Source organism: Parasteatoda tepidariorum, chromosome 6 (assembly GCF_982258835.1).
Source record: "Parasteatoda tepidariorum strain Cologne lab strain chromosome 6, Ptep-v5.0, whole genome shotgun sequence".
Taxonomy (NCBI): domain Eukaryota; kingdom Metazoa; phylum Arthropoda; class Arachnida; order Araneae; family Theridiidae; genus Parasteatoda; species Parasteatoda tepidariorum.
In genome coordinates, this window is record NC_141760.1 from 90,029,328 (window position 1) to 90,055,004 (window position 25,677).

Here is a 25,677-nt window from a genome sequence, read left to right on the forward strand (position 1 = left end):
AAAGCAAACACTGTAGTTCAAAGAGAAAAAAAGATAGAGGCCGCAGAGAGCAAATCAGGGACAAATGCATTTCCATGTGCTACGGAAAACGCATGCTTTACTTAACGAAACATAAATATTAAATCTACTTGGTATAATACAGGAGTGGCGAACCTTTATACACCAACGTGCCATTTTTTCTAAAAAAATTTTTTAATGAAACCACAGACGTGCCGTCAAATAATTTTCACTTCATGATTATTGGGAAAATAATAATACTAAATAATATCAACTCAAAACTCTTCATTTACATTGAAAAGAAAATACGTTTTGCAATGTCTCAGTTATACGCCTAATTCAACTTAAAGTAGCATCAGTGGGACTTCTGTTTTTGCTGATTAAATTACAAATAACTTATATTAGGTTGTAAGATATTAGTTTAAGCAGGACTGTTGATTTTTTTGCTAGTTATTTATTGTTAGCTTGTCTTTTATGGTTATTAATTGTTCTTTTAGCATTAATTGTTAAATTTTTTATTAATAATTGTTTATTATTTTGTTTTTTTTGTGAATTTTAATTTAATTGTTACATATGCTTCATAGTGTGTGACATTTGTGTAATAACAATTCATAGTGCAATAACAATTGTGATCGGTGGCGTGCCCAAAATATTGTGTCGCGTGCCATAAATGGCATTGGTTCGCCATCCCTGGTATAATATAATAAAAACAATATACAGTTTTCTTCTTACTATCGTAATATACTATTTTGTTATGAATTTTTATTTTTTTATTTTTCATATATCTATAAAAGGTAATGAAAAACAATTTAACTAAGGTTTAAATGAGTAACATTTTATAACTGTGGAATAAAATGATGTAATTCATTTGCATTAAAATAATTATAATAATATTGATGGAGAATTATTCTTTGTTGCATTATTCATCAGTCATGATAAATAACACTTATACATACACTTTACACTTATACGTTACATGCACTTATTTCATTGAAAACTACTGATTAATTAGATTGTCCTGTAATGTATTAATTACATTAGGTGTAACCTTTAAAAATAAACTGGATAATCATATAATTTATGTGTATATACTTATATTTTTAAGCATTTATAAAAACTAAGCTTTTTTTTTTTTTTTTAATTTTTCAGGTATCTGATTATTTGTTATCTTGTTATAAATTTGGAACATTCACTAAAGTAAGTTTTTCATCATAAATAAAATTATCTTGTTTTTTATTATTTATTTATAATTATAGCAATGTAGTTTATTGTATGTACTAATTAGTTATTGTGTATCCAAATTTGGATGTTATGTTTTTTGAAAATCGAAAATTAGTTCATAAAAAATTTATGAGTCTAAATATTATTATGCAATAGTAAGATAAAAACATGAAGTATCTGCATTCACAATCAAAAAGTATCTGCAAGCTCATAATATTTTTTGATAATATAATTTATTAACTATACAAAAACAGTTAACTATTTGAAATTTTTATTTATTCTTGACAAAAAATATCTATATATACATGCACATTAACTTTAAGAATATTGGAGAAAGATTAATATTAATCGTGATATATAAATAGGAAATATAAGAACTGCATTCATATAAAGTAATTGTCATATCAACCGGATCCTCAGTCAACCGGAAAGTAATTATCATATCAACCGTATCCGCGCACGTGGAAAGTCATGAAATTCGGTATTAGGCAAAATTTGTCATGATTTTAACTATTTTTTTTTAAAAAAAAAATCATGGAAAGTCATGGATTTAAGTCGACAGAAAATCTAATTTTCAAAATGGATTTTATCCCCCCCCCCAATTGTTTGAATGTGTGACGAAATTCCCATTCACAGTCATGTTTTATTAAAATATAAAATGTTTTTATCATGTTCTTTAAAAATTATGGTGTTCTTTTTTAAAATGAAAGAAAAGGCATTCCGAGAGTGAATTATCTTTTAAACTTCTGTGATTTCAGAAATTTTATCATTTTATCATTACTCTTTTTTTTTAAATTTAAAATCTATAATTATGAAGATGCAGAGTATAACAGTTTTGGTTATACCTATCATTTCAGTGAATGTTATTAAATTTATTGTTGTGTTTTTGTCGGAGAAAATAGTAACTTTGTTAAGTCATGAAAAATTCTTGGAATTAGTCATGAAAAATCATGAATTTGAGAATCTAAAATGTAGCAGATACCCTGTATCAAGTGATATTATTAATTTCGTTCCGAACAAAATTTCATTAAAAGATTTCCTACTGTAACCACAATTGTTTATTTTAGTTGTAAAGTGATAATCGAGTTGATTTGTAAAAACTAGCTGATTGAATGCTTGACCGCTAACTGGGGGATCTCTAATCTTTGGGCTAAAGTGACAGTTATATCTTTTATGTATCCGCATATGGCATGCACGGGTGTGGCTACATTATCTAACTATGAGTATACATAAATTAAATTTCTTTTCTTTGATATAAATATTTTGTTATTCTAAAGATAAAGTTTTTTTTTTATTAGTTTATAATTTTTTTAAGACTCAACAAATCTTAAGAAACAAATTGGATGCTAAATTGAAATATAGGCAATTAGTTTGAGTTTATTAAAATCAGAATCCCTTTTGGTTTTTGTTGCGTAATCATTGCCCCCAGAGATTCTTCTTTCACTTGAAATTGTATAATTAATGATATATTGATTTTTCTTGTTGTTTACATTTAGAAAATACTTGTTAAGATTTTCGTTAAAAAAGTGGTGTTTAATTTTCAAAAGTTATGCTTCAAATCAAGATTTTCTTAAGTTATGTTTTTAGAAAGGGTGACAACATAATAATGTATAAATGTATTGTAAGAAATCTGTTTATTATTCTTTTTGTCATAGTTTACAACCATAATAAATTAAAATTTATATTGGCTTTATGAGAATCCTATAAAATAATTTTGTTTATCTTTTCTTAGATACCTGAGTTTATCAAGTTCAGGGAAAAGATGAATAACTCTTTACATTATGCCTTAGTAATTGCTGAAAAGAAAATTTTAGATCTTCTTCTAGAAACAAAAAAGTAATATTTTTTAGTATAATTCATAGTGTTGCTGTGAGGAATGAGTACAAAGTTCTTGGATTACCCAGAACTTTTTTTCCTATCGAGTTGTAAAGCAGAGGTGGCTGTTGCCTTTCTGTTGCATTTCTTAATTTTTGTAAATGCTCAGAATTTGTATGCCTCTCATTATTAGCTTTTGTTGCTACTCAGGCTAATCCCAAAGTACAGTAGGGAACCGATTATCCGGAACGATCGGGACCATCGCTATTCCGGATAACTGATTTTTCCGGTTTTCTGATTCGCTACAAAAAGCGGTTTTTTTATTGTTAAATCCAACAAAAATTAGAAAAATATTTAGAAATAATCTTAAAAAGAGGAAAAAACGATGAAGTAATATACTAATGATTATTTCTAAAATGATGGTAAGGTAAACATCTTTCAAAAAAGAAAGAAAAATCCTAAAATCTTATGAGTAAGAAAAAAAAAATTTTTTTAAATAGCGGGGAAATTTATCGAATTTCGTTCCGGTTTTTCGGTTTTCTGATTTCCGGATAACGGGTTCTGTACTGTATTATTAAAGAAGGTGATGCACTAAGTAGACTAAAGTAGCATGAATCCTTCTTTTCCTTGTTTCTGTCATATATGATAGATTATAAAAATAAAATTTGGAGACAACAAATAATCACTTCTACTTTTTCATATTCTAAGTATTTCATGTTTTCTGCTGCTACTGATAATTCTGGTTATTTTTAAAGTATTGCTTTTTTTTGTTCTCTCTGTTGCTTCACAGGTTAATAAAAATGAAATTTTTATAATTAATATTTTATGTAATAATAATTTCTCATGAAATTAAAATTGCATTTCAGTGCTTCATCATTAACAAACTCTAAAAAAGCGAGAGTTAAAAAAGCTACTATAGTGAAACTTTTTCAGAGCAGACAACTCACATAACGGAAATTTTCAAAATCCCAAACAGTCTCATGACTATGCACTTGCTAAAGAAGTATTTCATCATGATGGTGTTTGATTATAGTTGATTGCATTATTTTGTGTTTTTATTGTCTGAGATAAATTGATCCATGATTGGGGTTGATGAGTGTATGATGTTAAGGGTGCTAGATACTTAGATATACATTACAGTACTTTACAGGTTGTTAATACAGGATTCTTTGTAGTATATGTTACTCCTCAGTGATGTATTTCATAATACATAGCTGCCAACTCTACTGGATTTTTCCAGTTTCTCCTGGTCTAATGGTTTAATTAAAAGTCTTCTGGTTTTTGTACATTTTAGAAAATTCTCTAAAATTGAGTAAGTTTCCTTAAAAAATCCCAATTGAAATAGAATTTTCATACTGATTATTGCTTGCTTGCTTGAATATTTAAGTAAGTATTACTGAAACGAACCTCATTTATAGAAATCAGTTCAAAACTTTTTTTTGTTATAAGATGTTCACTTTATTTTTATTCTGAACTTCCTTTTTAAATTAATTAAAAATAATCTATGTGATGTACTATGTAATATTTTTGATGACTTAAATGCCTTTAAATATTCAAAATTATGAGTATATATAATATATAACATTTCAAGTATGTTTAATGTCAATCATAACTGAAAAATATCGCAATTTTTCTATTTTTATGACTATAAAAATCCCTAATATTCCCTATGTGTTAGATATTTAGTACATTATATAACAGTTATCATGAAATTTATAGTATTTTGTAAAATATACTGGATTTTTTCCTATCCACGTGGGCTGCTATGATAACATGAACTGAATTCGAAACCGTTTTTTTGTAACTCATTCTTGGAATTTTCACCGCAAGTTGAAATATGATTGTTTTATTAGACTTATGATATGATCTATCATGTCAATTACATTAAACTCTGAATTTTAATTTTATCATGATTAAAATTTAAGTATCTATAATTCCTTTGAGTTTTTATCCATATGATTTTATTTTCAGTATTGATGTTTTTCAGTGAATATTATTAGGTATCTCAATTTTCTTGGTCCCTGAGTTGTTTGTTTTACTAAGTTTTATTATAAATATTGTCGTTTTATGGTTAATTTCTGTCTTGGTGGAGAAACAAGTTTAACTTGGTTAATCTTAAGTAAAAGAAAAATGAACACACGGGTCAATGAAATTTATGAATAATGAAAATCTTAAAATTTCACGCATGTTACTTATTTGCTAAAATATTATTTGGCACATAAGTAATATGTTTGAATTATTATATATTATGTTATTTTTTTCTTCTATTTCCTTATAAGATATTTTATATATTTTAGTCTGCAAGACTTGGAAAGAGTTGTAAGTGCCATGGATGTTGATCCTGAAAAAGGTAAATAAAAATGTTACTCATACATAATATTGCATAATGATGTAATGAATGTGTATTATAATTTCTCAATTAAGAAAAATTTCTAGTTTTCTTTTTCAACAAAAATGTGTATGTAATCTCTTAAGAAAAATAATAAATAAAAAAAATTATTTTCATAACTGCCAAGTAATAAGTTAGATTTTTTTCTAAGTTCGTAGTTAATTATTTTTTAACTGTATATTGAGCAAGAAAATCTGTTGAGCAAAAAATATGTTCTAAAAACAAATTACACTGTGAAGAATTTTTTTTTTTTTAACCCAATGAAAAATGAAATTTGTTGTTTAATGTTAACTTTCATGTTTTACTTTAATGTTTTTTCTTCTCTACTGATTATAATTGGCAAACATTGAACCAAGTATAAAAGTTGCTTAAAATAAATGAAGTATAATTTTTTTTAAAATTTTTTGAAAATAATATTATTACTCAAATTATTTCAAGCTTATAATTTAAAACATATGATAAAAACTTTATCTTTATGTGAATGCTATTCCGGCAAAATTTTCATGTGCAAACTATTCTTGATCTGTTTATTAATTCATGATGGTTTCTTTCAACTAAATTTCTAACAACTTTTTCTAATTCTTCCTATTATATATTGGAATACACCTACTATTTTATTACTGCTCAGTATTTAGTCTATTGTACAGAATTGGTGTTTTTGATCAAGTATAAAATATCTAATAATATGAAGCATTTGAGAATTCCTGAAGTAATCTAAAAGTTTAAGTACCAATTTCCAAATATAATTTTTTTTTCTTGGCATCTTTTATAGCAATTTAAATATTTCATCTAATTAACTCCTCCATGGTTTTGCTCTTAATACATCATTCTGTTACAAACCACCAGGTTTTCTATAAATATATTTAGCTTAGACCCCTTAAGAAGTTTGTAGTTGATGAGCTGAAGAATAAAACTCTTATCATTCAAAAATCAACAATTCTATCAATGATATACGTATGTATGTATATTATGATTATATATAATGGATAAAATAATTAGTATTATAATAGATAAATAATCTACAATTAATATTTGGCCAAAATTAGTTTCTGATTGTGGATTACATTATTAATTAAGCTCATAATTCTAGTTATAATGTTTCAATGCTCTAAATATTCTAACATCATTTTTAACTTCGTTCTTTATTATTTATACCTTTATGTATCATATGTATATCACTTGAATATAATTTTTCTACAGTTAAGAAAATGTCTTATTTTTGCTCAAAAACAATAGTTATTCAACTAATTATGTTTTAATGAAGTTAAAACTTAAGATTAGTTAAAAACTATTACCATTAGAGAAATATTTGATTTTGTATGGTGAAAAGAAAATATTTTAGTCAATTGAATTAACAATTTATGGACTAGTCTTTCTTTATCTCTGATAGATCTTTTCTTTATTTCGAATTATTCCCCACGCCTAATATCTTTGGATGTCCAGTCCAGAAGTCATGGGTGCGATGCCACACGCTTGAGTGTCCGCTTGTGTTGAAAGAGAGAAGTTTTTTCTCCTTATCTTTTTATCCTAACATCTGTATTTCTCATTTCTTTCCTCTAGAATAGTGTCACGATGAGATTTGTATTCACCTGTTTCAAATATCATACAGTGTGGTTTGAATTTACGCAATTTAAAAATTCCACCTTGTGATTTGTATTCACCATTAAAAATTCTTATATTGAGATTCATATTTTCACAATTTAAAAATCACACATTGAGATTTGTATCCACGCTATTTAAAAATGAGCAAAGTTAGCTGAGCTGACTAAGACTGAAAATAATTTAATTCGAAAAGAAAATAGTGGCATTGTTTGCTTAGAGATGATAATGAAAGATTTAATCTAGCTGTTTCAAAAAGTGGAGGGATATTAAAGTTGCTCAAGTGATAGTTGATGCTACAAATAAAAGTGTATTTAGTGCCTCCAAAAAACTATTCATGATATAGTTTAAATAAAAAAATATTATTTAACCATGTGTCCATAGTAAAATTTTATTTGTGAAGTTAATAAATGTAATTCGAGTGATAGTTTATCATATTTTAATTATATTTTTTCTAAGCTAATGTTAGAAGTTAATTTCATTTTTATTTTTCAAGTTTGAGAGTACTGATATGTTGTGCATTATGTAAATATTGTATATATCTTAAGTTTTTAATTTTTATTGTTTAAATTTGTTTCTAAGTATGTTGTAAATATAATTTTATATACATGCAGAAAGAGTAAATTACCTTGAATAAGTGTCCTCAAAATTGTTCTGAAATTTTATTTTTCGGACACCCAACCCTGATGTATTTTTACAAAATACAAGAGGTTAGGTGTTTGTGAATACATTTTCAGAATATTCATTTTCTGAAAATGTTTATTTATTTTTATTATCATAATTAAGAAAAAAGAATAAATATTGTGGTTTAAAATATTTTTGGTTTTTGCCTAGCTGAATTGTTTTGGTAACTTAGAAAAAGGTGGCATTGATGCCTAACTGTCAGATTCTCATTTCTAACCTCTACTCTCATATCCAGCATTTTATATGCAATCTTTCTCATTTGTTTTCCTGAAAAATCTTAACCAGATTTTTTTCCTTCTTCCCATAAGCCTATAATTTTCCATTTATTTTAGTTTATCGGAATTTCTGTTGAGACACTTTTGCTCATTTAGTACAAACTAGCATGGTCTTACTATCACATAACATTCTTTACTATTTTTTCCTCCAAAAAAGTTGTAAATTAGCTATTTATATTTTAGATTTTAGTATGTAATTACTAATAAACTTTTTAACTATTTGCTTGTTCTTATTGCTATTTTTACTCAAAAATAGTTAAATTGTCTTGTTTTTTTTTTTCTCTCTCTAGATCATAGGCCTACGAAGGAGCTTGTAGATACACGTGACATATCAATTTATAATCTAAATACTCTAAGAGAAAGGTAATTTTATACTTACTTTTAAAATTACAATTTTCTTTGAGGAGTATTAAAATGTGTATTTAAATACTTAAGACATTTGTTTTAATAATTTCATGTTATTTCTTCATGAAGCTTGAAATTTTTTATTTTTTTCAATCTGCATTTATGTGTGCATTGAATATGTTCCCCAATATTTATTCTGTTCGACAATATGATTGGTTATTTTCAGGAAAATGGAATGCAGTAACTTATTTTCTTAATTTTTAATCCCATGTATGTACAGGGTGTATGAAAATTTTGGAAACTCTTATATATCTCAAGATATGTAAATCAAAACGAAAAAGTGAGATTTGAGGAATCCAAATGATATCTTCCACTTCTCTTCAGAGGGATAAGGATGGAAGATCGAGTATGGCATCATTGGATAGCTTTAAAAAAAAATTAAATATTGCATGTCTTTTTTTCCCCCCACGATTTTGATTTGATTTACATTTCACGACATAATTGACAGTTTCCAAACTTTTTATGTGTTTAAATACATAATTAAAATGCACTAATAGAAGTATGCACTTAGCAGGTATGCACTAATTGAGTAAAGAAAAAATTTCATCTTAGTGCATACAGATTTGCATAACTGAAAATATGTCAACGCTTTAGTATTTAGTTAAGGAACTAGTGTGGATGCATATATGTGATCAAAAAGTATAGATATTTTTTAAAATATTGTATTATGAGTTTCTTTTCTTCTTACTTAGAAAAATACTAGAAGAACAAACTGAGAAATCTCACCAAGAAAGGGTTTGTATAGTTATTGTTCTTTTTAAGCTTTAAAAAAAAATTTTTTTTTGTTCTACTTGAAAATAATATTTTTTATTTTATTTTGCAGATGTGGTGGTTAAATATTAGAAACTTTACTCTCCAAATTGTAGCTGCAGCATATTATTTAAATAAGCCGAATATTGTAAATAATAATATAGAGAATAATATTTCAAATGGTGTGAAACATCACATGGCCGATACATTAAATAAATTGATTTGTTCATTAAAAAGTAGTGTGGACTCTGTTAACAAAGATGACTTGTTAACATCTGTTGTAAGTTTTTAAATAAGTATACATTTTTTATAATGATCCTTTTGCTTAGTTTTTTTTTTTACTAACTTGAATGTTTTTTTTTTTAATCTTAGTTTCCAGTTTCTTGCCTGGGTCCTTCCAGAATTATGAAATATTTAAATGGCCCTCATATAGATATATTTTTATCATCAGCTAAGCTAGTTCATTACATTCATAGTTTAACAGAAGGTTATTCAACAGGTAATTTTGATGTTTTCATTAAGACTGTAAAATTCTTCATTAAAATTGCTACTAAACTGTATAAAGTTATTATTCAGCAATATGAATTTAATCTTTATGATTTGTGTATATGCTTTATTAATTTATTGAAAATCTATATTCAGTATTAACAATTACTTATTGATGGTTATTGCCTGATAACTAATATTTTGAGAATTTATTACTAATCCATAAATTTGATTCATCACTAATTTATAAAATTTAGGCTGGAAAGGCCAGAATTTAATAAAATTCTTGCTTTTGAATTTTTACCTTTTGATTGTAGTACGGTTGACCCTTGATATAACAACCCCTGTGGTCTAAATGAAATTGGGTGTTAAAAAGTGGTCGCTATTTTATGAGTACACAAAACTATATTAAATATTTGTTTTTACCTTGTTGCCTTGTTGGTTTTACTGGACTTATTTTGATAAAACACATTATTCTTATATCAACTTTCTTCAAGATTTTTAACTTCTATTCTTAGCAGGTGGCATTTCCTTGGTTACGAGCAGTCATTTTTGCTAAGTAACATTTATGTCTAAAATTGCGAAATTTAGGCCTAGCAAAAAGAGGAATGTGAATGCAACCTACTTTAACTCCAAAATAAATCACCTGTTACAACACTTCCCCGTAAGAGTGAATACAGCTTTCAAACATTTCATAAGTTTGACTTAATTAAACCTTCTAATTCTATATATTGAAACTAGTGTTTCAGAATCCTTTTGATCGCTTATTGCAACAACACTTCCCCATAAGTGTGAATGCAGCTTTCAAACATTTCATGAGATTGACTTAATTAAGCCTTCTAATTCTATATAATGAAAATTAGTGTTTCAGAATCCTTTTGATCGCTTATTGCAACAACACTTCCCCATAAAGAGTAGATGCAGCTTTCAAACATTTCATAAGATTGACTTAATTAAGCCTTCTAATTCTATGTAATGAAAATTAGTGTTTCGGAATCCTTTTGATCACATACTGCACTTAGTATAAGAGTAGGAGGTTACTCTTTCATTTTTCCTAGAGAATTCCAGATGGTTCATTATAAATGGATAACATCATGAGGAATAGTTGTTTAGACCCTTTCCTCTAGTCTTTTGTTATTCATCTGATTCATTGTGAATCGTAGCATTTTTGTATTTGAAGTTAAACGTTATTACACTCAATTGTATTCATTCGAACATCAAACCTCAATTTTTGTATTTTGCCTAATTTATGAGTTACATATTGTGATTTGTTCGCGTGGTTTAAAAATTGTACTTTGTGATTCACATTCATGATTTAAGAATCCAATGTTGTGATTTGTATTTATGCATTTTTAAAATCAATTTTGCGATTTCCATTCTCTTATTTTTAAAATCCAGTGACACGATTCGTATTCACACCAATTTAAAATCTAATTTCCCGAATCGTGTTCTTGCATTTTCAAAATTCAATATTGCGATTAATATTTACGTGTTTTAAAAATACAATTTCACAATTCATATTCACAAAATTTTAAAATCCAATGTCCCGATTATTTATATTCACACGATTTTAAAAATCCAACTTCGAGATTTTTGTAACAACTAAGATTTTTCTTAAATAAGTTACTTCATTGGTAGGTTATTTAATTATAAATCTTATTTTTAATAAATTGGTAAATACGAAATATTTATGATATATAGATTGTTGAAAATTTTTTGCACAAAGAATTTTCAGTTTTTTTTATCTTGAGTCACAGTTACCGCCCGATTAAAAAGAATATATACATATATATGGAAAAAGCTATATCATTGTTTTGGAATGCATTTATATACTATAGTAATTGCTCCATAATCTACACTTATACTATTGTGTAACAAGGACGTCCTTACTATAGTTAGTTATCTTTTTTAAGCTCTTAAAAAAATTAAAAAAAAACTACTTAAAAATCCCTTTATTGTAAAGCCCTTGTCGACATTAAAAAACATGATTATATCATGTATTTTTATATCATATATTTAGTTCAATTAATACTTAAAATAGCTGGATAAATTTCTAATTTTAATAAATCTTTTTACAGATACTTCTGAAAGTGTAAAAGACCTAAGTATAATCAATGAAATTAGGAATAATTATCAAAGTAAGTATATCGTCTTCAAATTGCTCTTTCAGTTTCTTAAGGCTGTTTTTCGCTAACATCATTCCAAGGCTGTATTGCCCAGGCATCTAAAATTTTGTGAAAAATTAAGTAATATTCATTGATTTTAATTATTTTCATATTGTTGGGAAAATCTACCTGCAGTAATTTTTTGCAGAAAGGCTATGTGTTATATTTGTCATGTTTTCAATTTTAGTCTCATTTTTTGCATTTAACTGCTATTAAATGAAAGCATTTTAAAAATTATAAAAAATTAACAATGTAAGAATGGCGTTTTACAACTGAAAACTAACTCAAAAACTTTCAAGCATATAAAACATTATCTTAAGATCGCATTTACAACTTTAGAATCACTGGAATTATGATGTTAAGAAGTTGAAACTGCAAACTGGCTGCTGTTGAATGGAGGGGGATAGAAGTAAAAGACTGCAATGATTATCTGTTGCTAATGATCACATCAATAAGAAAGCAAGAATCCCCCCCCCCCCTCCTTTTCTCTCTTGCATACCCATCTACTACCGTAAGCAAATCTGTCACATGATATACAGTAGAGTGCCGATTATCCGAACTACTTCCGAATTTGCTTTTTTTCTTCTCTTTTTTAAGTTTAGAATTTTTTTTAACTTATCGACAATTTTTCTAAATTTAGAGGAATAGATAATATCTACTACATCGGAAGACCATATTTAATTTACAACCTTTTTCAGCAGTTTTCTTCTGGGAGCCATACATACATGTATTGTTATACAGTTAAACCTACATACCCCTTTAGCCCTCTTCAACTGAAAATTATCATCAAAGAATGCGAGCTTCATTTTGACAATTTACAATTGTTGGAAAGCGGAATGTGTTTATGAATAGATAAGTGCCGAAATTCTACAATTGGTGGATGGGTAGTTGTCACTCATGGTTAATGATTAGTGATTACAGTGCTTGGAATCTTAAATCTTGGAATAAAATTCTTATCAGAAAAACAAACGAAACTGCAGTTTGTGAATCGGTAGATCTTTCGGGTGAAAATATGCCATGTTATACAGCAGAAGAAATAGAAGACTGGTGTCAAGACACTGAAAACGACTCAGGATTTCAAATTTTAAATTATCATGAAATTGTTTCTGAAATTTTGAATGAAAATCGGGACTCCTCAGATTAAGAGGAAGAAGTACATGATCAAGTTCAAGATCGTGGACCTTCTCATAAGAAGCATGCAATTCATTAGATATTGCAATGAATTGCCTAGAACGTCAAAATGATGTTGATCCAATTACAGTGCTTGGAATCCTGAATCTTGGAATAAAATTCTTAATTAATTCTTATTCTTAATCCAATTCAGTTGATTTATTTAAAAAGAATAAGGGATATGGCTGCACAAAAAAGAGCATGTTCTTTGAAACAAAAGTCTTTGCTGGATATCTTTTGCACTGGAAAATAAAGAAAAATGTGGTAAAATCAGTAATTTACAAAAAAAAATTATAAAAAAGCCGAAATATGATAAAAAAGGATTCAAATTGGAAAAAAAAGTTTTAAAAAATATATTTAAAATTGAAGAAAAAAAAGTCTTAAACTCGCCAGAGCTATTTTAGATAGTACTGCCAGTCCTAAGCCTAGAAAAAGTGTGAGGGAAGTTGGTGCATAAATAATAATCATTTAAACTAGGTTTTAAACAACTTTCCAATTATCCAAACATTTCATTATCCAAACCACGTTCGGTCCCGAGCAGCTCGGATAATCGGCACTCTACTGTATATTGCTTTTTTATTTTTTGCTTCACGCAATTGTTTTAACCCGGAAAACATTTTTTACGATTCCCAGGAATCTAATTATTCTCCTGTGATAAATTGGAATTTGTTGCTCTTTTGCAAGTGACATCAAATAACTTCAATCAAGAACTTGACTTACCTCGCCTTATTTAAATAAAAAAAAATACTGGTTAAAAATATGAAAAAGAATACAATTCTCTGAACAAATTGATATAGATCCGTTAATTTCGAACATTTTGTAAATACAGTGGAGCATCGTTTATACGACGCCGAAGGGACCACCGAAAAACGTCGTATAAACGATACCGTCGTATAATCGATTTTTACTTCTAAAACTGAAACTAACTCTGTTTTCAGTTAATTTTAATGTTTAGCGTGTTGATTTGCATAAATTTCTAAATTAGACAAAGCAAAACAAACAAATAACCAAAGAAGAAAAATTGCAGTGAGCAATTTGAATGTATGTTACTTTTAATTATATTTTCTTGCTATTAGTCTCTACAATGCAATGCTTTGAATAGCGAGTTGAACTTACTGCTTTCTATGTTGAAATTTTAAATTCTAATCACGGCCAAATCTAATGGCTGAAGCGCACTTGTGCAATTTGCAGGAAAAAAGAGAGTTTTTACATTTCCCAAAATAATTAGTATCGATGGGTGCACTGGACATTGGTCGATGAATAGCAAAATTTTTATTTTTTCCCTCTTCATAACATTGTCAAGTTTTTTCAGTCATCTAGTAAAAATTACGGTCGGCATCCAAGCATTCTTGTTGGCACCCTTTTCTGTATCACTCATGTTGGCAAATTCCGCCCTTTTTTAAAATACACAAGAAAAAATAAAAAACTAAGTAAACGTGAACAAAATCTAAAAAGCGACGTATAACCGATTCTGTGCGTCGTATAAACGATATATTTTTACATTAAAATGAATAGGAATGATTTGGGACCACACTAAAACGTCGTATAAGTGATCGTCGTATAAACGATGCTCCACTGTATATATTTTTGATCAAAGCGACATTGATTGTCCTTTCTATTTTTGCATCAATCTTTGGAGCTTACAGTGCTTACTGTTTTTTGATACATAAATTATTTATTATTGTAAGTTTCTTTATCTACCTTGAGCTTGGCACTGATTTCTTGGCACTTTTGTGTCATTAAGCTCTATTTTTTATACAATCTGATATTGTTCTGTTTCCAAAAAATTACACTAGAATTCCAGTTATTTAAATTACTCAGTGCCAGGACCAATCTAAATAGAAATCTTAATACTATATGAAAAACTAATATATCATGGCATGAAAATTTTCATAAATTATTAAATTACTAAATAGCTTTGTATAATGTTTTTTTCTTCTGAAGCCTTAACTTTTTAAATTAAATTTAGCCTTGTAATATTAGCTATCCATTACATGAATAATCATTTTTGGGGGGATTAGTATTCCATAATGTTATTTGTAGTTTTGCTATAGTAAGTATAATAAAAATGTCGCTATTTTTAATGTTGTGATCCTAATAAACATGTTGTGATAACAATGTTGTGATCTTGTAATCATAAAACTTTAGTTATGAAGATGAGATCTTTTCCAAATATTGAAATATGTAGATAATTAGGTAAAAAATTCATTTGTGCTAAAAAGTTATTGCTTTAAAAAAAAAATTTATTTAATGGGTAAATTCTGTAACACTATGCATGTAAAGCGTACTAAATCGTTTCAACCATTGCTGGACGTAGAACTAGAAGAGTTCAATTTGTTTAAATGCCAGAGTGTAATTATTCCTCTTTTTGTTTTTGTAAAATAATAATTTATTGCTAAATAAATTGCTTTCATTTTCTAATGGCAGTTTTTATCTAGCAACTGTGTCAAATGTATTTTTTATTATAACTTTTTTCATTTCAATAAAAGTTTATACAAAATGCATTGAAAAGATAAAAATATGATAAAATTTTGGTTAATCGATCAGAATTGAGTCCTTATGCTCCTGATAATGATGAATCAAATGTTATTATTGGTTTTTATTTTAATTTGTACTGTTAATTTTTCTGTTACGGAATTTTTTAAAGATTGATAAAAGAATTATAATCATATTAGGAATTATGTCATGTGGAAACTTGATCTGAATTGCTTTTAATGTTGGCAATCAGGTAAATGTTTACAACACTTGCAAGTTTAAGTGATTTTTTTTGTGTCACAGGACTCCTTCAGGCTTAGTTCATTACTCTATTTGATTTTGTCACATTGTAGCTTTGGCCCAGTTAGCCAAATCTGGTTCTTCTGCTGTTGAACCTGACATTTAATACAATCCTACGAAATTCTGTAGTCACATATGACTTATATATTTTTTTTCCTTCTAATTGATCTAATCAACTAGTGTTGTTGTATTAGTGAATAAGTAGTAACCCACAGTTACTAGTTGTTTGACATCACTGTATTGAATATGAAAAAGTTCTTTTTTCGCAATTTTCCTATTATATTATTTTTACTAAATAATGTTCTTAATGCAGAAAGGTACTAATAATTGGAATTTTTCTTCTAGTGTTATTCGAAAGAATACGGGATGTAAGTCCAGACAAAGATTCTCTAAATCCTACTCAAGTCAAAGTTTTCTTCGAAGATACTGCTAATGCTGTTGAGGTAAATAATTTTTGTACACAAAAAATTTTTGTCTCTAAAGTCTTTTTTTTTTATTTATTGATTTTTAGTGTATGTAATCATTTGTCAAATATTTGCTCTCTGTAGATACCTACTACAAGGTGTGTAGCGTTTTTAAAAAGTGCTTAATGGTGCTTTTTTTATTTGGGGTTTGTAAAAAGTGCTTACTTTTCTATCTCTTAAAAAAAAAAAAAATTTTCTTTGCCGTGTCGATTGTCGACTAAATTTTAAAAAAAGCATGTTTTTTTACAATTTTCTCTGCAATATTAGTCAGAAACTAGTTATTTTATCATGATTGTGTAAAGTTTTTGAATTTTATTGATTTTATGTTTATAAATTAATAACTTTAAATGATGGAGAAAAAAATTTATTCCTGCTCAGATCCTAATTATGATTTTTTTCCCCTTGGGAAGTGATTAAAAATATTTTTTGTTGGAAAATGTTTTTGGATGTTTTTCTTTACTATGTAATATATTCATATTACATAGGCACTACATTTGTGAGGAGACTAGTTAGTTGTTATACCAAATCTGGTACAAAAAATTGCTGCAAGTTAGAAAATTATTTAATACAAAAGTTAAAAGTTATTATTTCATACAGTTTACTCAACATATTTTAATAATTTCTATGAATGTTACATAAGTTTAATATTGATTTTTAATCTTTCATCAGCTGAAAATATTCATATATATATATATATATATATATATATATATATATATATATATATATATATATATATATATATATATATATATATATATATATATTGTTATTTATTTTAATGTTTTTTGGTTTATAAACTAGAAACATTTTAACTTTTTTATTTATTTTTTTGCCCTAATTAGACTGACATAAATAAAAATTTATCCTAACTCTGAAAAAAGAAAACTATTTCCATTTTAAAATGTATGCAGGTATGATATTTATCTTAAATAATTTGCATTTAATAAAGTTCATTAGTTTGTTCCGTGGTAAAGTTAAAAAAAAATATTTTTTTGTTTTTGTGAAATCCTTTCTTAAGATTTGCTATGTATAATTTTTAATGTAGCTCACAGTATTTTATCATTTTACACTGTTGCAGTATCACAATTGAATGAAATCAAGCATGTTCATCTCACATTTTTATCAAATATTAGATACTTAAAGTTTCCATGATTAAATACATATTTTAGCAAAAAAAAAAATTTTTCATTTACCTATTCTTACTTTCATGAATATTATTTATTACTTTTTACTTACTGATTACTTCTTAATGAATTTTTTATTTTATTTTTGCAGACTTTAAGCTTAAGTCTATTATTAGTTAGTGTTTGTTTTGCATTATTGAAGCCTGCTCGAAATTCTCTAATGCGTAAAGGAAAAAAGAGAAAAGACAATGTTCCACAAATAACAGTAAGTTGTGCATTTCTTAATGACTTATTAACTGAATATCTGTATAATTTTTTGCAATCTTACACATAGCTGCCAACTTATGAGCTTTTTAAGAGATTCTCCTTGTGGTAATGAAATAATATAGGAATTTATTATTATAAGTAGAGATTCATTTAATTTCTTCACTATTCAACAACCTCATTAATAGTTTTTTTCTGGTATTTTGTGTATTAGTTTAAATTGTTTTAATTTAAAAAAAAAAAAATTAAATGAGGAATATACTTGAAAAAACAAATTTTATTAAAACTTTAAAAATGTTAAAATCTTAATACAAGCATAGAGTTGGCAGCCAAGCTGACATCTTTTTTGCACAAACATTCACGAGGTGTCATAAGTGTAAAAATTCTCTTTTTCACAATTTGATTTTTTTTTTTTTATTGTGTCATAAGTGTACTTATATATTTACTTTTGCTGCTTTCTATTCCTAACAGCTCGAAACATTTCAACATGTAACTGATCTAATCAATGATATGGAAGATTTTGGAAATAATTTACATGATTTGCTCAATAGTCAATCTAGCTCTGATTTAGCATCACATTTAGGAATAATGTCAGATAGTTCAAAGTGTATAAAGGTAATAAAAATTATTTCTCATATAAGAAATATTTTTTCATTCAATTTTTTACTAATTTTTATTTTTTTATTGCTGTTTTCTTAATGTTAAAGCCAAATTACTTATTAATGTATATTAGTTTATTTTGTTAAATTTATTTGGTTTGTAAATGTTAAGATATTATCAGACTATGGCTCACAAATCCCACTAGGAGGCCCTTGTTTATAAATAAAAAGTAGAGCATTTGTTCAAATTTTTTATTTCTCCAATGAAATGTTCTATTAATAAATAATAATAAAAAAAAGCTGAAGGAAATATGTAGTTCAAACTCAAGTGTCACTAAAATTTTTCCAATTAAACAGTACTTGCATGTGACATACTTTTCTTTTAATTTTAGAAACACTTATATTTAATTAGATAACAAAGACTTTTATTTTGCATTGCTCTGAGTATTTCATACTGGCATGTCAGAAAGTATTTTAAATTAAGAGTTTTGGACAGTATAATTAGCCATCTTTTCAAAAGATTTAATTTTTTTTTTCTTCAGAAAAATACTACCATAAACCGGGGCGAGTCTACCCATTTTTTCAGTTTGTCAACTTTCAAGTGGTCAAACTTTTGTAAATATTAAAAAAAAGGCTTTTAATAGGTGTTTCAGAATCGCTATTTATCCCTCTTTAAAGCTGTGAAATCGATTTTAGAAAATATTAACAGTTACGCTGTTACTGTATATTTTAATAGAACTGCTGACAAATCTCTCGTATGGGGCGAGTCTACCCATTCTAATAAAATTAATGTTAACTTTGTAAATAATCAAATTTTACTATTAAATTGTTATTTTAGTTACTATATAGGATATTTATGAAGTAAAATTCATAACTTTATTATATATTCCATTTTTTTATTCATAAAATAACACAAATTGAGTATTTGATCGATTATCTCATTTTGATCACAGTTTTGTTTTTATAATCATTAACATTATAAAATAACATTTTTTTCTGATTATTGTTGATAAAAATAAATTAAAATTAATATAAATTTACAATTAAATAATTAATAAATAATAATAATTAAAGATTATTAACAAAATCATGGCATTTTTTTGCAACATTTAAATCCATTTGTTTTGCGAATATAATTTCGAACCATCTGTAATAATAAATAATTTATTTAACTTGCATTAAATAAAAAAAGTTAATTTTGTAATATAAAAATTGAAAAAAATAGGTAAACTAAACATATTTTATATTTATATTTAACCTATAAATTTTCTTATTAATGATAAATTTATCAATGCAGAATTAAAATAATATACTCAAATTCATTTAAAATGACTTAATTTTAATATAAACGAAGTTCTAAATTATATTATTATGCTTTATTAAAACTAAATACGAATGGGTAGACTCGCCCCACGAATTCTGGCTTTTTGTTTACAACAGCAAAACTTACATTCTTTTTTTTTTTCATATAAAATTAATGTAATCTTAGTCTTAGATAAGTTTATCACTTAACCAAAGTGAAAATAGTAATAATAATAATATACTTACGGAGCACCATCTAAAAGTTTGCTGATTTTCAATACAAATCTCTCAAAAGACGTTTGAACAGGTCGGTTAAAAAGACGCCAAATAAATAAAAACGGATCAAACTACTACAGCGCCATCTTCCTTAGAGTCTGAACTAAGTCCTCCATCGGTAAAATTTTTTTTATTTGCAATTTAAAATAGTGAAAATTAAATAAAACTAAAATGGGTAGACTCGCCCCGGTTTACGGTATTTTTACATTTGCAGTCAGCTGTTACGTTTTGTATTGTTTAATCATATTGTATATGTTTTGGAAATTTTAACCATATAATTTATCTGAACTATATAATTGTAATATTATATAACCATAATATCATATAGTATATTTTTAATAATTTTTTTTATTTTATTTATCTGTAAACAATAAACAATACTGAAGAACAGTTTGTTGTTTGTATTTCAACTTTGAAAAAAGTGTGATTTATCAGCATATTGTTTCAAACCAATCAAATGTTAATGTGAAACTACCTTTTTCTTTACATACTTCATTAAATGCTTATCACTCTCAAATTATGAATAGTAATTTATTTTGAATTCTATTTAGGGCAGAGAGGATGTTGTGAAGGAGATAATTGCTAAAGTGGAAGAAAGTTACAACACTTCTCTAAAAGTACTAGATGACACGTTAATGGTTAAAGTGAGATTTATTCAATCATTAAAGTGGTGATGTTCATACTTCATATTTTACTGTATATTTCCTAATAAAAACTGTGAAGAGGATGAAAATAACTGAAGAGGAACATATAGTCATATTTTCGTCCATTGCCTCCTTCCAAAGGTGCATATTTTAAAAAAAACTGGACTACTTACCTCAACTGTTTTTATACTTTACTATCTAGGATCCCAAGCCTCGTGTGAAGAGGGGGAAAGTCAAAGGATGGAGTTATATTTTGTAAAATAAATTAAAAGAAAACTTATACAAGTGTTTTTAAATACATTCGTACTTCGACTAAATTATGATTGTTTTTTGTTATAAATTTTGTCTTTCTTTTCAGTTTCCAATTGCTTCTGATGCCAAAGATTATATTATGTGTAACACTGATTTGCAAACTGAATTTCATTTTTTTAATTTAAAAAAATTATACATTTTGAAAAAAAAAAAAGTTTCATTGTATAAATATTGTGTAATGTATTCGCTCGCCCCTGAATACCAAAGTTGCTACAATTTTATTATATATTCTGCTATAAGTCCAATAAATATATTTATATTTTTGTATTGAATTTAATACGAAAAAAGTATTAAAAATATTCTGTGTATTCTTGTGCCCAAAAGCAATCTTTTCATTTAGAAAAAAAATTAAATAAAATATTTCTTCTGAATTTGAAATAAATTTTATATTCTCTTCTTGCCTTTTTAATAAAAATGTGAATGCAATACAGGGTTGGAAATTGTTCCAAGACACAGGAAAAAAGTAAAAAATGAAATTTCTTAATGTAATAAGTATTAAATTTAAATAAATTAAAATATAATGTAGTATCAGAGAATTTAGTGTCTCACTTCCAATTTTTTTAAAAATATATATTTATTTATAATTTTTGTGTTATTTATTTTAGTTTTATTCAGGATATTAAAATCTATATATCATATTGACAAAAAAATTGGTTTGAATATTCATGCTAAAAAAATATTTGGTTATAAATGGTATTTGATAACATGACAATCAGGTCACTAGATCAAAAGTTATTAGAGTTCCTTTTTTTTTTTTTTTTTTTTGTGTGCAAAAAAATAGTTATTAGCACTAAATGAATCTGAGTTTAAAACTTTAATTGATTATTCATTAATTTAAGGATTTAATACCGTTATTTCTAATTTTAATAATCAAAAGTGAATTGCTTTAGAGCATTATAAATTCGATGTAAATGGATGTTTTTATTTATCTACTAATAATGTAACTTTTAGACTTAAATTGTAGCCTTATATAAGTAAATATTATTTATTGATAAGTGAAACTAAATTGCTTTTACTTCATTGAATACTTGCTTTTTGAAAATCTTACAAATTTTCATTTGGTGCTAAATCTGATAGAATAGACTTAACTACTTGAACAGTTCCTTAACTAAATGTTTAATACAAGTTATCTGATCTGTAAACAGTGTTGCAGTAACTGTCAAATATTTAGCAAATTAAAACAAAATATGGTAAAATTAAATTTTTATTGTAACCAATACAAATCTATCAGGTGATGGGGAAGAAATTTTTTTTAGTCCAACCTGAAGAGTTCTAGAAGCAATTCTAAAACAGGTATAGCACTGTACACAACTTCAGCTTCAATTTTCTAGAATTCTGTATTGTTGACAATTGCAAATATTTTACTTAAATTAATAAGTTTTTGCTTTGTATATGTTTATATACATAGTTTTTAATCACCAATAATTTAGCAATATTTTTATAATAACTACCTAGCAATACAAGGGTGTATAGAAATTACATGTATGTACTACCAGATAAAATCTACCTGATTTGCTTTGAAGTTGTGACTAAGTAATTTATGCTATTTTAACTGTTCAGTAATATTTGCTTTCTATTAAGTTATTGTTTCTTTACTCTTGTGACCCTAATTGCCCCTTTCAATATAATTAACCTATTTTTATCTTTAGTATGCATCTTTTTATTTTACTTTGTTACAATCTCTGAAATACATTTATATACATATAATTGTTTTAAATATTGCGCCTGGAACATAGGATGTTATTGATTTAGGTTATTGTAATATTATTTGCAATGCATTTTATACTTGTATTTATTAAAATTATGAATTCTTTGTTTTCACTATATTTTTGTAAGTATATCATAAATTAATTTTGTAAGAAAAATAATCTTTTTGTATGTGTACATTTAGTTATCTAGTTTTAAGACAGGAAAGCATGGAGGTATTATTGCACAAAACTAAATTTATATTCTAAAGTTTTTTTTAAAAATCTATTTACTTTAAAATAAAGAAAAACATTCTTTACTTCAAATTTTTCAAACATAGAACTAGTTCAGAATGCGAAGTCATAAGTAAATCTTTAGCAATTTTTTTTTTAAATGGACTAGAGATAGGTATATACTTCATTATAATTAGATTTCTTTTGGGCACTGAATGCAAGTATTTGATCATATGAGAAAATGGTCTTGCTTTTAAAAAGCATTTTAAGTATTTAAGATTTACTGGGTGCCAGGCAAAATCGGTACCCTTGGGCTAAAATAGCGACCAAATTTTAGTGACAACCAGGCATTGTCCTTTCCAAAATACGGTAAGGGTTAAAAAAATTTTATTATTAGTTTTAGCAAGCTATTATATATATTTTCTGGGTAAAGCAGCTTCATCAGAGGTAACAATTAGTGTACCATTTCTTTTAGTCCACTTCTGTCATATTCTTTTTTCGTTTCTTATGTGCCTCTGCCTTGTTGTTACCAAAATTTGATAAGATTTTTTTCATTTAATCAATCTTATCTGGATGAAACTGAGGTCCAGCCAAAAAGGAGTACCACATTAAGATAATAATATAATAGATTTGTGTATCCAACTGTTTCATTAGATTAAAATATTTCTACAGCAATGATCCATATTTCTATTTAATAAAGGTTGTATCATCTGAAGTAATTTTTCGTTGTTGTCTGTTTTCATTTAATTATGAATGTTATCAGTTGTAGTAAACTGTGTTGTCACTCCTTATTATAATTTGTTGTTGAATTTTTTGTGTTTAACAGAATAATTAGATAAATATTTATCTTTAAAACTGCCTCTCTTGTTGAAGTCGTACATTCATTCGCAATATGTATTTTTACAATTTCCTGATATTCTTTGTTATGTTAAGGTTTTTATTATGAATGTGTTTCTCATTTATAATATATTTCAAAATTCTGTAGAAAAAAATTTTTCTTTTTTATTTCTATGAACTCTAAAAAGTAATAAAATGTTAAGTAATAAATAATTTTTTTAAGAAAAGGTTTGACTGTTTCAAGTGTTGTGATTTAATCACTCAGTTTTCTTATTTTATTGTCAGGTTTGAAACAAAATGAACATATTAATATAATAAGAATATACATTATTACAATATCCTAAGAATCTCACTATAACCAATATCAGAGAATTTCCAGAATGGCAAACACTCTCTCTCTCCTTTTAAAAAAAAAAAAAAAAAATAAGAAAAGAAATAGAGAAACAATTACTAGCAGAAAAAAAACAGAACAAGAGAAAATTAAAAGTAAAATGAAAAAGAAAAGATTTTTCTATCTTCATTGTTGAAAAATATGGGATATTTTTCATTTTATTTTAAAATTTGATATAAAAAAAGACACTTATTGTTAGTTTTAAGTAGACTTAAATCGGAATATCATGAGCAATTCTGTTAATTTCTTCCTTTAAAATGAAAATTTTTTATTTTAATGTTTTCTCATTAAATATTTATTTCTGATATCTTTATCGGGCTTAATATAAGCCTCTGTTGTTTATCTTTTTGAGGAAAGCTAAAGTACAATTGTAGTAAAAATAAAATTTAAATTAAACTCCAAGAGCAAAGTTTTTTACCAGTCATAAATCTTAAAATTCATGCCAAACTTTTTCAAAATATAAAATACCCGAAACAGAAAAAGCATTTACAAATTGAACTGTTCTATTGTTAGGCTTTATTAACAAGTAAAATAACTTATTACTTATTGTGTCACATATTCTGCATTCCTATGTACAATAAATATTTGTCTCCTAGTAACAATAATAAACATAATCATTAAAACAGTCTGCAATTATATGGTACTTCTATTTTGCCAATCATACGGTTTTGCATAGTAAAATTTGCTATCAAGCCCTGATGGCGACCTTTACAATACAAAAGTACTGTTTCTTTTTTACCTTTTTTTTTTTATTTCTAAAAATTTTGATAATGCTGCATTCTGAGTGATTTCATTCAAATGAAATACATAAATATTTCTTTTACTATTGTGTTTCCTTGTACATCTGGACAGGTTTAGATCCTGGAGTTAATACTTTGCCCTTTTACTGAACAGAATATTGTAAAAAACAACCTGGTACTTTTTTGTTGTAAGTAAGAGGGGCTACTGAGACATGGTCCCAGGGCCGGATTAACCTATAGGCACATGCCTAGGGCCTACGAAAAACTTGGGAGAAAAAAATTTGTTGACAAAAATAATTTAGCTGTAAAAACAACAGGTGTATAAAAATATAATATTTTTCGGTAATAAATTATTTTGCAGAATCTTATGATCTAAGATATTACTTTTTTGGAATCAACGAAATCTTGTATTATGCTGTCGAATTGCAGATAAAGTTCGATAAACAAATTTTTAAATTAAAATCCATATTAATAAAAATGTTAAAAAAAAATATGCAAGAAAATTTTAGCATATATTTTGAAAAGAGGGGAGGGCCCAAAAACGGCTGTGCCTAGGGCCTACGAAAGGTATAATCCGGCTCTGCATGGTCCCTATGTATTTTAGGGCCCCTAAAGTTCTTGGAGGTAAAATTAGTTTTTGAGATTTTCTGAGACCAATTAGATATTTTTAAGCACCGTATCTTACAATTTTCCTTTAGAATTATTAAAAATTTTGTATATTTTTAAATGTAAAAGTTGGGAAGTAGAAAAAAAGAATTTTATTTAGTCATGTTTTTTTTGTCTCTCCTAACTCCCTAATTTTATCTATTAGATTGTTAAAAAAGTTTTGCAACACTTAGGAAAATTTTAACTTTTATGAATTTTTATTTTGTGTTGTTTTTTGGTGCTCTTAGTTTAAACTTTCATCATTAAGCTCTAGATCACTTTGGATAAAACTGAACTTCAGGTTTTTTATTAGTTATTGCCATAAAAGAGATCTTTCACCAAGGGGTGTTGCAGAACTTTTTTATTAACCTGATATATACATATATATTTCATTATGGAAAGTAAGCCATCTGGTACACAAATGTA

The 25,677-nt window shown here is 26.4% G+C and overlaps 1 protein-coding gene across 1 annotated transcript in view; it reads left to right on the forward strand.

The window, feature by feature from the left end:
• psidin (phagocyte signaling impaired) overlaps positions 1-21,485 on the forward strand; it is a 37,794-nt gene extending 16,309 nt beyond the window's left edge. Inside the window, exons 17-28 of the mRNA XM_016052561.4 lie at positions 1,147-1,194; positions 2,951-3,054; positions 5,331-5,383; positions 8,271-8,343; positions 9,078-9,120; positions 9,209-9,415; positions 9,508-9,634; positions 11,700-11,759; positions 16,077-16,174; positions 17,474-17,587; positions 18,058-18,201; positions 20,315-21,485. Coding sequence (XP_015908047.1) covers positions 1,147-1,194; positions 2,951-3,054; positions 5,331-5,383; positions 8,271-8,343; positions 9,078-9,120; positions 9,209-9,415; positions 9,508-9,634; positions 11,700-11,759; positions 16,077-16,174; positions 17,474-17,587; positions 18,058-18,201; positions 20,315-20,437 — 1,194 coding nt within the window. The 3' untranslated portion in view covers positions 20,438-21,485. The remainder of the gene's footprint in view (positions 1-1,146; positions 1,195-2,950; positions 3,055-5,330; positions 5,384-8,270; positions 8,344-9,077; positions 9,121-9,208; positions 9,416-9,507; positions 9,635-11,699; positions 11,760-16,076; positions 16,175-17,473; positions 17,588-18,057; positions 18,202-20,314) is intronic.
• The last annotated feature ends 4,192 nt before the right edge of the window (positions 21,486-25,677 follow it).